At 51.4% G+C, this 12,977-nt stretch overlaps 1 protein-coding gene across 1 annotated transcript; it reads left to right on the forward strand.

Annotated features, from left to right (window-relative positions):
* Positions 1-1,177: 1,177 nt before the first annotated feature.
* On the forward strand, positions 1,178-12,427 carry ALKBH5 (alkB homolog 5, RNA demethylase). Its single transcript, XM_056866269.1, has 4 exons — positions 1,178-1,907; positions 9,111-9,191; positions 11,014-11,169; positions 12,206-12,427. The coding sequence occupies exons 1-4, from the start codon at positions 1,180-1,182 to the stop codon at positions 12,387-12,389; spliced, it is 1,149 nt and encodes a 382-aa protein (XP_056722247.1). The 5' UTR covers positions 1,178-1,179; the 3' UTR covers positions 12,390-12,427.
* Positions 12,428-12,977: the final 550 nt, after the last annotated feature.

Here is a 12,977-nt window from a genome sequence, read left to right on the forward strand (position 1 = left end):
TGGAGGGGAAAAGGGAAAATCTTTTGTGTTTATTTATTTTGTTAGATTTTTATCCCGACCAAGGCCAGGCTCAGGGTGGCTTACATCCTTATATCATCCAAGACATTTCAGTTAAAATACAATGCTGTGTTATAGCACAACAATTTATCTGTTGCGTGGGCTGGATTGTAGAAGGGGAATTGCTTTGGGAAAGGGCTTCAGAGGGTAACCGTGCCAGTCTGCAGTAGAACAACTAGATTCTAATAGCACCTTGAGATGTGAGCTTTCAAGAGTCAAAGTTCTTTGAGAAGCCAGCGTGGTGTAGTGGTTAAGAGCGGTGGCTTGGAGCTGTGGACTTTGATCTGGAGAACCGGGTTTGATTCCCCGCTCCTCCACATGAGTGATGGAGGCTAATATGGTGAACTGGATTTGTTTCCCCGCTCTTCCACATGAAGCCAGCTGGGTGAGTGCTAGTCACACTCTCTCAGCCCCACCTACCTCACAGGGTGTCTGTTGTGGGGAGGGGAAGGGAAGGTGATTGTTAGCCACTTTGATTCTTCCTTAAGTGGAGGAGAAAGTCAGCATATAAAAACCAATTCTTTTTTTGTCAGATATGAAGAGGGATATCTGACACTAGTTAAGTCAGGTGGGTCAGCTTTACCCCACAACTAGACTTTCGCTATCATTCTAGGGGGATGGGGGTCATATCAAGGGCTGTGACTCGACTTCATCCTTTCCCCGAGTTAGATGCATTCAGATGACTTCATAACTCTTTCTTGCAGGTGAAATGCACTTCACCATCCTCGTACACATCTGGAGAGTGAGTTTGGAGCCGCCACGTCTCGAGATGGTGGGCTGAGCCGTCTGCTCCGCTGGCACCGGGAAGGAAGCCAAGCCTGTAACTTTTTCTTTTTTCTCCCAAAGGCCTGAAACCCCTTGCCCCTACTCCAGGGGTAAGGGGGGGGGGCTATCTCGGAAGAGTGGAGCATTCTGCCCATCGGGAAAGGCAGCCGTGTTGGCTTTCTCCCAGCCCGGGGAAGCTCAAGTTCGGGATTTTCCCTGTGTCTTTTTTCCCCCTTGGAGACTATTTCGCTAGGATAGACATGCCATGAACGGCGGTGGCGCTTTCTGCTCACCAGCCCGACACACCTTGCGCCGCGGAGTTCGGTAGAGGAGGCCACGGCCTCCCGCAATCTCGCTATGGCTGGGAGTGGTTATACGGACCTGCGAGAGAAGCTGAAATCGATGATGCCTTACCGGGACAACTACAAAAGCGGCAGCCAGAAGGACTCCACCGAGCCCCCCTACGGCGCGACCGGCGGAGCCTCCAAGCGCAAATACCGGAAGGACTCCGACTCCGAGGCCAGCGACTGTGAGGAGCGCCAGCGGGAAGAGGAGGAGGCTCAGAAGGTGAAGAGCGGCATCCGGCAGTTCCGCCTCTTCAGCCCCGAGGAGTGCACCAAGATCGAGTCCCGCATCGACGAGGTGGTCTCCCGGGCCGAGAAGGGGCTTTACAAAGAGCACACGGTGGACAGGGCCCCTCTCCGGAACAAGTACTTCTTCGGGGAGGGCTACACGTACGGGTCGCAGCTGCAGCGGCGGGGGCCCGGCCAGGAGCGGCTGTACCCCCGGGGGGAGGTGGACGCCATCCCCGACTGGGTCCACGACCTCGTCATCAGGCGGCTGGTGGAGCACCAGGTCATTCCCGAGGGCTTCGTGAACAGCGCTGTGATCAACGACTACCAGCCGGGGGGTTGCATCGTCTCCCATGTGGACCCCATCCACATCTTCGAGCGGCCCATCGTCTCCGTGTCCTTCTTCAGTGACTCGGCCCTCTGCTTTGGCTGCAAGTTCCAGTTCAAGCCCATCCGGGTCTCTGAGCCAGTCTTCTTCCTGCCCGTGAGGAGAGGGAGCGTCACCGTGCTCAGGTAACCGAACGGGCGGGTAACCTCTGAGGCACTGACCTTTTCCGGTGGTTTTAAGTGAAACGGGAAGGTTGCGTGGCCGTGCGCTTAGCACGTGCTGAGTGCTAAATGGTGTATGATTCTCGTTAGTCTTGGCAGCTGGATTCATGTCCAGTAACACCTTCAGGACCAACAAGATTTTTGCAGTATAACCTTTTGAGTCAAAGCTCCCCTTGTCCTTATAGAATCATAGAGTTGGAAGGGGCAATTCAGGCCATCTAGTCCTACCCCCTGTTAATGCAGGATCAGCCTACATCAGGGGTGGGGAACTTTTTTTCTGCCAAGGGCCATTTGGATATTTATAACATCATTCCCGGGCCACACATTCTGGCCCTGCCCCCTTTAATCCCTCCATTGACGCCACTTCCGCCCCCAGCCCTCTTGTAGTACAAATACATTTCTCCACAGCCCAGGTGGGAAAGGGTTAACATAGTTTCTTGGGCAGTCCTAGCAGCTTCATAGCTAATGACTCTTCTGAAGGGGGAAAGAAGGTTCCTTTTCTAGGCAAAACAAACTCGCATCCGCCTTGAGTAGAGGCTATTCCTGGCCACGGGAGGGAACGGATCGCTAGATCCTTCTGAGCTAGAGATCTGCCAGGACCCACGAAGGGCCAGACCAAATGATTTCAGTTAAGAGCGGTGGACTCTGATCTGGAGAGCCAGGTTTGATTCCCCACTCCTCCACGTGAGTGGTGGAAGCTAATCTGGTGAATCTCCACGTGAAGCCAGTTGGGTGACCATGGGCTAGTCACAGCTCTCTCAGCTCCACCTACCTCACAGGGTGTCTGTTGTGGGTAGGGGAAGGGAAGGTGATTGTAAGCCGGTTTGATTCTTCCTTAAGTGGTAGAGAAAGTCGGCATATAAAAACCAACTCTTCTTCTTCTTGTCCAGCCTCTGCTTAAAGACTGCCACTGAGGGGGAGCTCGCCACCTCCCTAGGGAGCTGATTCCACTATCGACAACTCTTACTTGTTGGTGTTTACCCTCAAATAGCATGGAGTCGCTCACAGAGTTTGGTGATTCTCTCAGGAACCGGTTGGTTTTGTGGTTTGCACCACCTTATGTAATTACAGAAGTACTTCCGGCTGACCAGGGCAGCTGTTACCACAAACACAATTCTAGTAACTCCCGGAGTGCCTCAGAATCTAATCAGGTCACCTCCGCCAGGAGACATGTAAGGACAGATAGTTTTCCCTCTCAAAAGTCAGTGCTGGTCTTCCGCGTGGTTTCAGGGGGATTGCGAGCGCCTTCTAGACTTTGTTCCAACATGAGCCAAGCCTGGCCAACACGCAGGTGGCTCAGAATCCTCTTCCGCGTTCATGGGTTTCCAGGCAGATAACATTTCACCTGGAAAGGCTTCCCTGAGGGCAGGAAGTTTCCAAACCAGTGGGGTGAGGCTAGAACAGCTTACAAGCTGGAGCTGAAAGTTTAGAATTCAGTTTGCGATGAACATCTGACTTTATGAGGCCCGCAGGACTTGGAGAGCTGCCCTGGAACCGAGTCAGCATGAAGCTTTGGTCAGTCCTTAAGGAAAATTTTTTTAAAAAAAACAATTGTTCAATACAACTCGGCAGTAGCAGCCTGTATAGGGCCAGGCTAGGTCTACACTCAAAGCCGTAAACCATTTGCCGATTCACCAGTTGACCTGTGACCTTACTCATGGGCACGATTGGCAAAACCTCTTTCTCTCTTCTTTCACAAATTGTGGGTGGCGAGTGATTTGTTTTTCTGATTTTTTTGCGTAACATTTTGGTTGTTTGTCCTTCACAACTTTGGGGCGTTTTGACTTGCTTTGCAAATGCGTGGCAACTTTTAGAGCGCTTTTCTAGAAAGCTCTCTCTGATAACGCTTGAGGGCCCAATATTCTATGTAGAATTGATTTCTTCTTTGCACACTGAGTAATTTAGAAAGATTCTCTCCAGGATCATAAGAACATGCCTATTATATTGGGTGCGGTGGAACACAGGCAGGACAATGCTTCTGCGGTCGTCTTGTTTGTGGGCTTCCTAGAAGCGCCTGGTTGGCCACTTTGTGTACAGACTGGTGGACTTGATGGGCCTTGGTCTGATCCAGCAATGCTGTTCTTATGTTCTTATCTCTCCAAGGCAGCTCCTGTTAGCAGCATAGCTAAAGGTACTCTGGAATGTGAAGTACTACATTTTTCTGGAAGCCCCTCCCCTTTCCCTGGCTTCCATGCTTCTATTTCCTCCCCCCCCCAACAGAAATTATAAAGGGACATTCAACACTAGGTCATATTACTGGTGGAGACTGGCACTTCTGAAGAAGCATCCTTTTCGAGGATCCAGGTGTGGAAGGGCTTGCAATGCTGGCTCAGGATAAGCTCCTGACCAGGCCGTATTTATAGCCTCGTAAGCCAAAATCCGGTTCTCGGCCAGGATGAGTCAAACGTCCCCAGCGGTCCGGCGTTGCCGTGGCAAAGGGGAGGGCGAGCTGCTCCCCTCCCCCCCGTTGGAGGAGTGGACGCTTCTGCTAGTTTGAAAGGCCGTTGGAGGGTAACTCGATCCCCCCCCCTTGCATTTGTAAGGCGATCTCTATGCGAGCCGGGAAGGCATCTCTTAGGCGCAGCCCTGTGACCAGGTGCACCATCAGGGCTAAAATGTTACCTCCTGAGTTACTTGTGCGCATTAATGAAATGCTCGTGCGGAAACTTTACTGCCTGGAATCGTTTCTGACGCATTTTGGCAGCAAAGTAGGTCGAGTCCGGCTGATAGCGGAGGAAACTACAGCCACGCCAAACCCACGCTTGTGTTTGCTTTACAGAAATCAGTTTACTCCTGTCATGCGGCAGCATGTATGAGCCATAGGGGTAAGCTGAGCTGAGCTGGCGCGGGTCCCATTTTGTTAACCAAGGTCATTTCTGCCTAATAACGCAGGGAACATATTCCCGGCCTCTGTGACTGTAGTGGTAGGAGGTCACCGGCTACGGAGAGGGAGGATTGACTGTTTAACGTGGCCACATCTACAGGAACAGGATTAAGGATGTAAATCTACCAGCCCTGCTAGATTCAAGTCAAGTAGCACCTCAGAGACTCAAGATGTGTAGGGTGTGAGCCCTCAAGAACCAAGCCTCCCTTCATCAGACACCCAGAGAGCTCTGGCTCTTGAAAGCTCATTATCTGGAAAATCTTATTGGTCTGGACTTGAATCTCGCTGTTCTACTGCAGACCAACATGGGCAATCGGCCCTGGTGTTTCGGTTGATGCAGGCCAGTGGGGTTTTGCACAGCCCTGCAAAATAGATCCCAAAGTTGCTGGCCTGTGTGCCTCCCCTCTTGAATTACTCACACCCAAAAAAGAGATTAGCTCTTCGGTTGTGATAGGCTTTCTCGCCTGTTGCCAGCTGTTGTTCGCCACAGGTGACCGGGAAGTTCTTTTAAAAAAAATAAAAAAGCTTTTTTTGCGTGCCTGTCAGTGGGTTGCAAATTTTTTACCTTCAGGACAAGAGTCTGGTATATCGGTATTTAACTTGAGGAGAACAGCTATTTGGAGTGACGGGGGGATTAGAATTGGGCATGGAGATATAGAGGATGGTGCCGAGTTGTTTTCTGTTGCACCAGAAAGTCGGACCAGAACCAACGGGTTAAAATTAAATCAAAAGAGTTTCCGTCTACACATTAGGAAGAACTTTCTAACAGAGTGGTTCCTCAGTGGAACAGGCTTCCTTGGGAAGCGGTGAGCTCTCCTTCCCTGGAGGTTTTGAAGCAGAGGCTAGATGGCCATCTGTCAGCAATGCTGATTCTGTTACCTTAGGCAAATCACGAGAGGGAGGGCATTTTGGCCATCTTCTGGGCATGGAGTAGGGGGTCACTGACGGTGTGGGGGGAGGGAGGTAGTTGTGAATTTCTTGCATTGTGCAGGGGGTTGAACTAGATGACTCTGGTGGTCCCTTCCAACTCAATGATTTTATGAGATAAGTGCTGCCTCTTCTAAGTTCCCAAACTGAAATGAAGGAAGGACTCGGTGCTACACCTGCCTCCCCTTGTGAGCACTGGTGTGGGTGGCTGTACAGAGCTCTCCACTACTTAAAAAAAAACCCAGAGTAACCAGTCTCCCTCCCCAAGCCACTGGCAGCAAGGTCCTAGGAGCACAGTTCTTCTCAAATAAGTAGAGGGCTCGTACCCGTCTCCCTTGCTTGCCGAAGGTCCTAGGAATTTCCAGTAGGAGGCGATGGGGTGGGGGGGGGGAGAACCTGCTAGCTGGGACCTGGGAGAGCTGCTGCCAGTTAGAGTAGGCAATGCTGACCTGGAGAGACCTGTGGGCTGACTCACGGGGCCCTCCTCAGGCACTGTTAAGCCTGTTGGAAGCAGACTGCGTAGACAGGGCTTGTGAGCACTCTGTCTTGCGTGCTTAGAAAGCAGACAGGAACGCCGCTTTTCCTGACTTTCCCCGGTACAGCGGAGACTCCCTGTTTGCGAGCCGGTAGTCCTACGTATCTGGGGCGGGGTCAGCATGCTTGTTCCCTCTCTCTGCGCACTGCTTTCAAAGCGCGCAAAGACACCTGAAGAAGGCTGACGTAGGCTTCACGCTCATTCATCAGGCTATCAGCTTGCAGGTCGTCCAGCAACGCCTTGGCATTCCCGTTCCGCCCCGGGCTGGTTTCCAAGGAAAGAGCTGGGCATCCTATTGAGCAAGCAATGTACTTTAAAGGTGGTGACAAATTTGGTGGCAGCATAGCAGCAGCTGGAAGGCTCTTAAGCGTTAACCTGATCCGGCACCCTGCCAAAGGAGGTGGGCCGGGGCAGCGAGTGAGTGACCAGCACCTACAGGAATGCTGTAGTCCTGGCAAACTTAACTAGGCTGGCCCTTCCGACCGTGTGAGGCGGAGCTGTAGAAATCTGGTCAAGGAAGGGGAGTAGGGCAGTCTAAATACAGCTGTTATTGAGCCAGAGGGGAGAGTGTCCCAGAATAGCAGCTGCGTGTCACTCAGTGCCCTGCAGTACCTAATACCGCTTGGTCAGTGATTCTTGGTTGCCCGGCTACGTTCTGCAGAAGCTGGTGGAGTCATCCTGCTCATAGCACTGCTGCAGGGAAGACAGATCATGATGGGTCGCCATGTTAGTCTACCTGTAGCAGCAGGAAAGAGCAAGAGTCCAGTCGCACTTTAAAGACTGAACAAACTGTCTGGCAGGGTATAAGCTTTCGTGGAGAGCGGTGGTGGTTTTGTGGAGGTGTGGTGGTTTGGAGCAGAGGACTCAGATCTGGAGAACCAGGTTTGATTCCTGGAGTGTCAAACTCATTTTGTTACGAGGGCCAGATATGACATAAATGTCACTTGGTTGGGCTGGGCCACGTGTACCATATCATTTAATGCCAGGTACCAGAGATACAAGCTGTATAGAAGACACAGGCAAAGCCAATTAACTATATTAATTTTTTTAATTTATTTTTTCCTTAAAATACAAACACGCTTAAAACAATAACACTCTTACAGTATTTTCTTTTATTTAACAGTCTTTGATCATTGATACCTTGGGGATAGGGGTGGTGGCTGCCCCAGCTGACTTGTGGACTGGATAAGGGCTCTCAAGGGGCCGGATCCGGTTCCCCCCCCCCCCGGGCCTTATGTTTGACACCCCTGCTCGAGGAAGTCCATCCGTGACCTCTAACACACACAAAAAATCACTGTGTATCTGGCCAGCATCGCGAGCCGTGCAGTTGAGATGGCTCGTCGTTCCAGGCTCTGAGTCACGGTGATAAACGCCGGGGCTGCGTTTGCCCTGCAAAACCAGACTGGTTCAGTAGCCATGCCCAGCCCGGGGAAGGGTAATCCCTCGGAGAGGCCAGGAATCTCTTCCCTCGGCACTTGCCAAACCTGTGCGCCCAACGATACCGACTCCCACAACCAGCAGCAGCGGTTAAAACTGGGGTGCGGCTGTCCTGTCTGGTCAGAGCCACCTTTGGAATTTCCACATCTGTCTTTTTATTTTTACTTGCTGAAAGGACGCGCCGTTGAGTCACAGCCGACTCACGGCGACTGCTTCCACAGAGCGCTCCAGGCATGAGATGGGTGGAGGTGGTTTGCCATTGTCTGCCTTCCGCACATGCTTAAGAAGCAGTGTAAGAAATCACCTAAATGATAGAATTGAGAGAGACAGTGTGGTATAGTGGTTAGAGCAGGGGTGTCGGACTCAATTGTAACGCGGGTCGGATATGACATAAATGACACTTGGCCGTGCAGCCCAGATCAAAAGTGGGGGGGGGTGGCTGCCTCAGCTGGCTCGCAGGCCGGATTCAGCCCCCGGGCCTTATGTTTGACCCCCGTGGGTTAGAGTGTTCAACTAGGACCTGGAAGAAAAGTTCGAATCTCCACTCTGCATTGGAAGCTTGATAGGTGACCTTGGGCCAGTCACACACTAGTCTACTGCACAGGGTTGTTGTGAGGATAAAACGGGAGAATTACATAAGTCACCTTGGGGTACCTATTGGGGAGTAAATGAACAGAATTAAACCAATCTTATGTTGTTGTTTACTGCATGGTGTAGTAGTGGTTAGGAGCGGTGGACTCGAATCTGGAGAACATGAAGTCTGCTGCGCGGCCTTGGGCTAGCCCTTCCAACTCTATGAGTTAGCATGGTGTAGTGGTTAAGAGCGGTGGTTTGGAGCGGTGGAGTCTGACCTGGAGAACCGGGTTTGATTCCCCACTCCTCCACATGGGCGGCGGAGGCTAATCTGGTGAACTCGATTCGTTTCCCCACTCCTCCACATGAAGCCAGCTGGATGACCTTGGGCAAGTCACTCTGTCTCAGCCCCACCTACCTCCCAGGGTGTCTGTTGTGGGGAGGGGAAGGGAAGGTGATTGTAAACCGGTTTGATTCTGTCTTAAGTGGTAGAGAAAGTCGGCATATAAAAACCAACTCTTCTTCTTCTATGATTCTATGGGACTGTGATTCTAAATGTGGGGAAATGGCAGAGATTGTTGCAGTGCCTGACCAGTAGCCAGAGCTATTTCGTGCAGCTCAATTTGAGTCCAGTATCACCTTAGAAACCCACAAGATTTTTGGCGTATGAGCTTTCGAGAGTCAAAGTTCCCCTTGTCGGATAAGTCCAGTGGAATTCTAGAAGCCAGAAGAGTGACTGTCTTTTAAACAGATAAGCCGGCCGGTTCCGAAATCCCTCTTGACTTGTGGTTTCTTTTCTCCCCTCCCCCAGTGGCTACGCAGCTGATGAAATTACACACTGCATCCGACCACAGGACATCAAGGAGAGAAGAGCCGTCATCATCCTTCGGAAGTAAGTGGCGAACCTTTTCCAACGGCGTCGCACCCCCGTTTCCAAGAAGATAAATTGCTTTGCATTCTTACTGCTCCCGGGGTTAAGAGAGCCAGCGTGGTAAAGTGGTTAAGAGCGGTGGTTTGGAGCGGTGGACTCTGATCTGGGGAACCGGGTTTGATTCCTCCACATGAGCGGCGGAGGCTAATCTGGTGAACTGGATTTGTTTCCTCACTCCTACACATGAAGCCAGCTGGGTAACCTTGGGCTAGTCACTCTCTCAGCCCCACCTACCTCACAGGGTGTCTGTTGTGGGGAGGGGAAGGTGATTGTAAGCCTTAGGTGGTATAGAAAGTCGGCATATAAAAAACAACCCTTCTTCTTCAACTGGAACCGACTGTCACAAAGTGATTTCCCTTTTGTAAGGCAGAATTGTGTAGTGGCTTTGGGGCAGAGCCTGGCAGCTTACCACTGTTGAAAGATTTAAAATTTAGGGTTTTTTTTGGGGGGGGTGCATAATGTAACTTTGGCCAAACTGACTCTCAATGACTTGCAGAACTTCCCTGTGAGGGGCTAGTCAAACTGGATACTAGTGATGATGCATACCTGGTCTCTTCAGGATCAGAGGAGCAGGCCTATTCTATTAGGCGCCGTGGAACATAGGCAGGACAATGCTGCTGCAGTCGTCTTATTTGTGGGCTTCCTGAAGGCACCTGGTTGGCCACTGTGTGAACAGACTGCTGGACTTGATGGGCCTGGGTCTGATCCAGCAGGGCCTTTCTTATGTTCTTAGTACTGGCCATGATGCACACCTATTCTCTCCAGGATCAGTGGAGCATGCCTAATATATTAGGTGCTGTGGAACGCAGGCAGGAGAATGCTGCTGCAGCCGTCTTGCTTGTGGGCTTCCTAGAGGTACCTGGTTGGCCACTGTGTGAACAGACTGCTGGACTTGTTGGGCCTGGATCTGATCCAGCAGGACCTTTCTTATGTTCTTGTGTTTTTATAGTGGGGAAATAGATCTGGCATTCGCTCTTTTTGAGTGGGATGTTCCTGAGCTGCCTTGGTTACCAGCAGGGTCATAAATGCGTCCAGGCTGTGCAAGCCGACAGGATATTTACGGAGGCGACCTGCCATGGCTATTCCAGGCTAACCTTTTCAGGGAATTAATCTAAACAGAAACAGTAGTTTTCAGTTAGTACCCAAGTGTGAGAAGAGGGGCCCATCTGTTTTTGCAGTAGCAAAATGGCCCCACAGTTTCCCTTCAGTTTATGCTGGCGGAGTATGGGGACTATAGGTTAAGCAAAAGGGAGGTTTCTGCAACTTTATTTGTGGCATCCTCTCCCAAGTCCAGAATTCATTCGGCTTCTGCTCACACAGAAAGAGCAGAGGGTCAGGTGGATGAGTTTCCACCCTCCCAGCGTGGTGTAGTGGTTAAGAGCTGTAGTTGGGAGCAATGGATTCTGATCTGGAGAACCGGATTTGATTCCCCAGTCCTCCACATGAGCGGCAGAATCTAATCTGGAGAACCAGGTTCGATTCCCCAGTCCTCCACATGAAGCCAACTGGGTGACCTTGGGCTAGTCATGGTTCTCTCCAGACTCTCTCAGCCCCACCTACATCACAAGAGGAAGGGAATGTGATTGTAAGCTGGTTTGAGTCGTCTTAAAAAGGTAGAGAAAGTAGGCATATAAAAACCAACTCTTCTTCTCTGTGTGATCTTAAAATTAACTGTCCACTAGGCAAGAAATTTCCCTGGATCCAACATGGAGAGTTATTCAGCCAGCATGACCCCCTTTTGTCTCTGTCTCTCTCTCTTTCTCTCTCTCACTCACGCTTTCAGAACCAGACTAGACGCTCCCCGGCTGGAGACCAGGTCCCTGAGCAGCTCCGTGCTAACGCCGGGCTACGCCTCTGACCGCCTGTCCGGAAGCAACAGGGACCTCGTCCTGAAACCAAAGAGGTCCCATCGCAAAGCGGATCCGGATGCCGCTCACCGGTAAGAGAATCTGGGTTAGAAACGGCAACAGGGGTGGGCAGAGAGCAGTTCTGGGAGTTTCTGAATCGCGTAGCTTGGTGGAGTGAACAACGAACAGGTTCAGGACGGTAGCTGTGTCTGTCTGGAGTCGAAGAGCAAAATTTGCGTCCAGTAGCACTTTAGAGACCAACATTGGTCTGTGAAGCGCTACCGGACGCAAATCTCACTCAACTCTTGACGGATCTTGTTGACGAAAACCATACTAACAGAGAAAAATCCAGACTTATTAGCCGCAATATGCCTCAAGCCGTGCTCTGGAGAGGCGCCATATACATTCTCTGAATAGAATATTGCCCTGAGGCCTGGATCTCTTGAATTGTGGTTCAGGTTTTGGCATTAATGGAATTCTGCTGTAGTTTAGTAAACGTCTGTACCGTTCTTTTCAATGGAAAACTCCTGGTGATGTACAGCAATAATAAAACGGCTCTTTGGATCACCCCAACTGTCGTCAGCTGCCCTTGGGTTTTCAGACAGGGCCAGGTGAGAGCGGCGGACTCTGATCTGGAGAACCAGGTTCGATTCCCCACTCCTCCACACGAGTGGCGGACTCTAACCTGGTGAACCAGGTTGGTTTCCCCATTCCTCCACATGAACGGCGGACTCTAACTTGGAGAACCGGGTTCGATTCCCCACTCCTCCACACGAACGGCGGACTCTAACCTGGAGAACCGGGTTCGATTCCCCACTCCTCCACGTGAATCCACCTGGGTGACCAAGTCACCGTTCTCTCCGAATTCTCTCAACCCCACCTACCTCACAGGGTGTCTGTTGTGGGGAGGGGAAGGGAAGGCGATTGTAAGCCGATTGATTCTTCCTTAAGTGGCTGAGGTTGGCATATAAAAACCAACTCTTCTTCAATAACGCATCTCATCCCTCGCATATCTGTATCCAACAGAACGAGGCAGCTAGGAAGGAATTAGAAATTTGGGGGCGGGGGGGGGTTTGTCCGATCTCCCGCTCACCTGGCTGCCTTTCCCCCCTCCCCCTCTTCCCGTAGGCCTCGGATTTTAGAAATGGATAAAGAGGAGAACAGGCGCTCGGTCCTCTTGCCCAAACACAGGAGGCGGAGCCACTTCAGCTCGGAGAACTATTGGCGAAAGTCTTACGAGTACACGGAGGACTTAGACGAAGAGGAGGAGGATGGGAGCCCGGCCCGGAAAGTGAAAATGCGGCGGCATTGAGAGAGTGTGGTCTTCCTCTCCCCCACTCACCGTTCCTTTTCTGGATCTCGGAGCTGATGAGATTGGCATTCAGGCTGTGAAATCTTATTTCCCTCCCCCCTCCTTCCCTTCCTCTCCCACAGGCGATTTCTCATCCAGCTTCACGTTTGTATCCCTTCCCCCCACCCCAGCCCTTCTGGGTTTTGGGGGGAGTAGCCAGAACGGATCTGGCTTTCTTTTCTTTGTTTCGTTTCATTTTTATCACCAGGGTCCGCCTGTCCTTTTTGTCCTCCTCCCCCCAGGGCAGATGGGCGCCCCCCCAAAAAAAAACCAGAAGCAACTTCCTTTCCCTTCCCCCCCCCTCTTCTCCCCAGTAAAAAGCTGTGTTCTGCAAGGTGTTTGGGCTGGAGTGGATTTAGAAGATGCCAAAAAAAGAAAAAAGAATTGTTGTGTTTTGAGTTTGCTGAAGGGTTATGAAAAATATTCCTCATGCTCCGCCGCCGCCGCTGCTGCTTCATTGTTCGGAATACAGCCTTCGATTCCTGTCCTTCCGACCCCCGTGCCGCATGCCGCCAGATGCTCTCTCTAGGGGACGTCCTCGCTCCACCC

This window comes from Euleptes europaea, chromosome 21 (genome assembly GCF_029931775.1).
Source record: "Euleptes europaea isolate rEulEur1 chromosome 21, rEulEur1.hap1, whole genome shotgun sequence".
In the NCBI taxonomy this organism is placed as follows: domain Eukaryota; kingdom Metazoa; phylum Chordata; class Lepidosauria; order Squamata; family Sphaerodactylidae; genus Euleptes; species Euleptes europaea.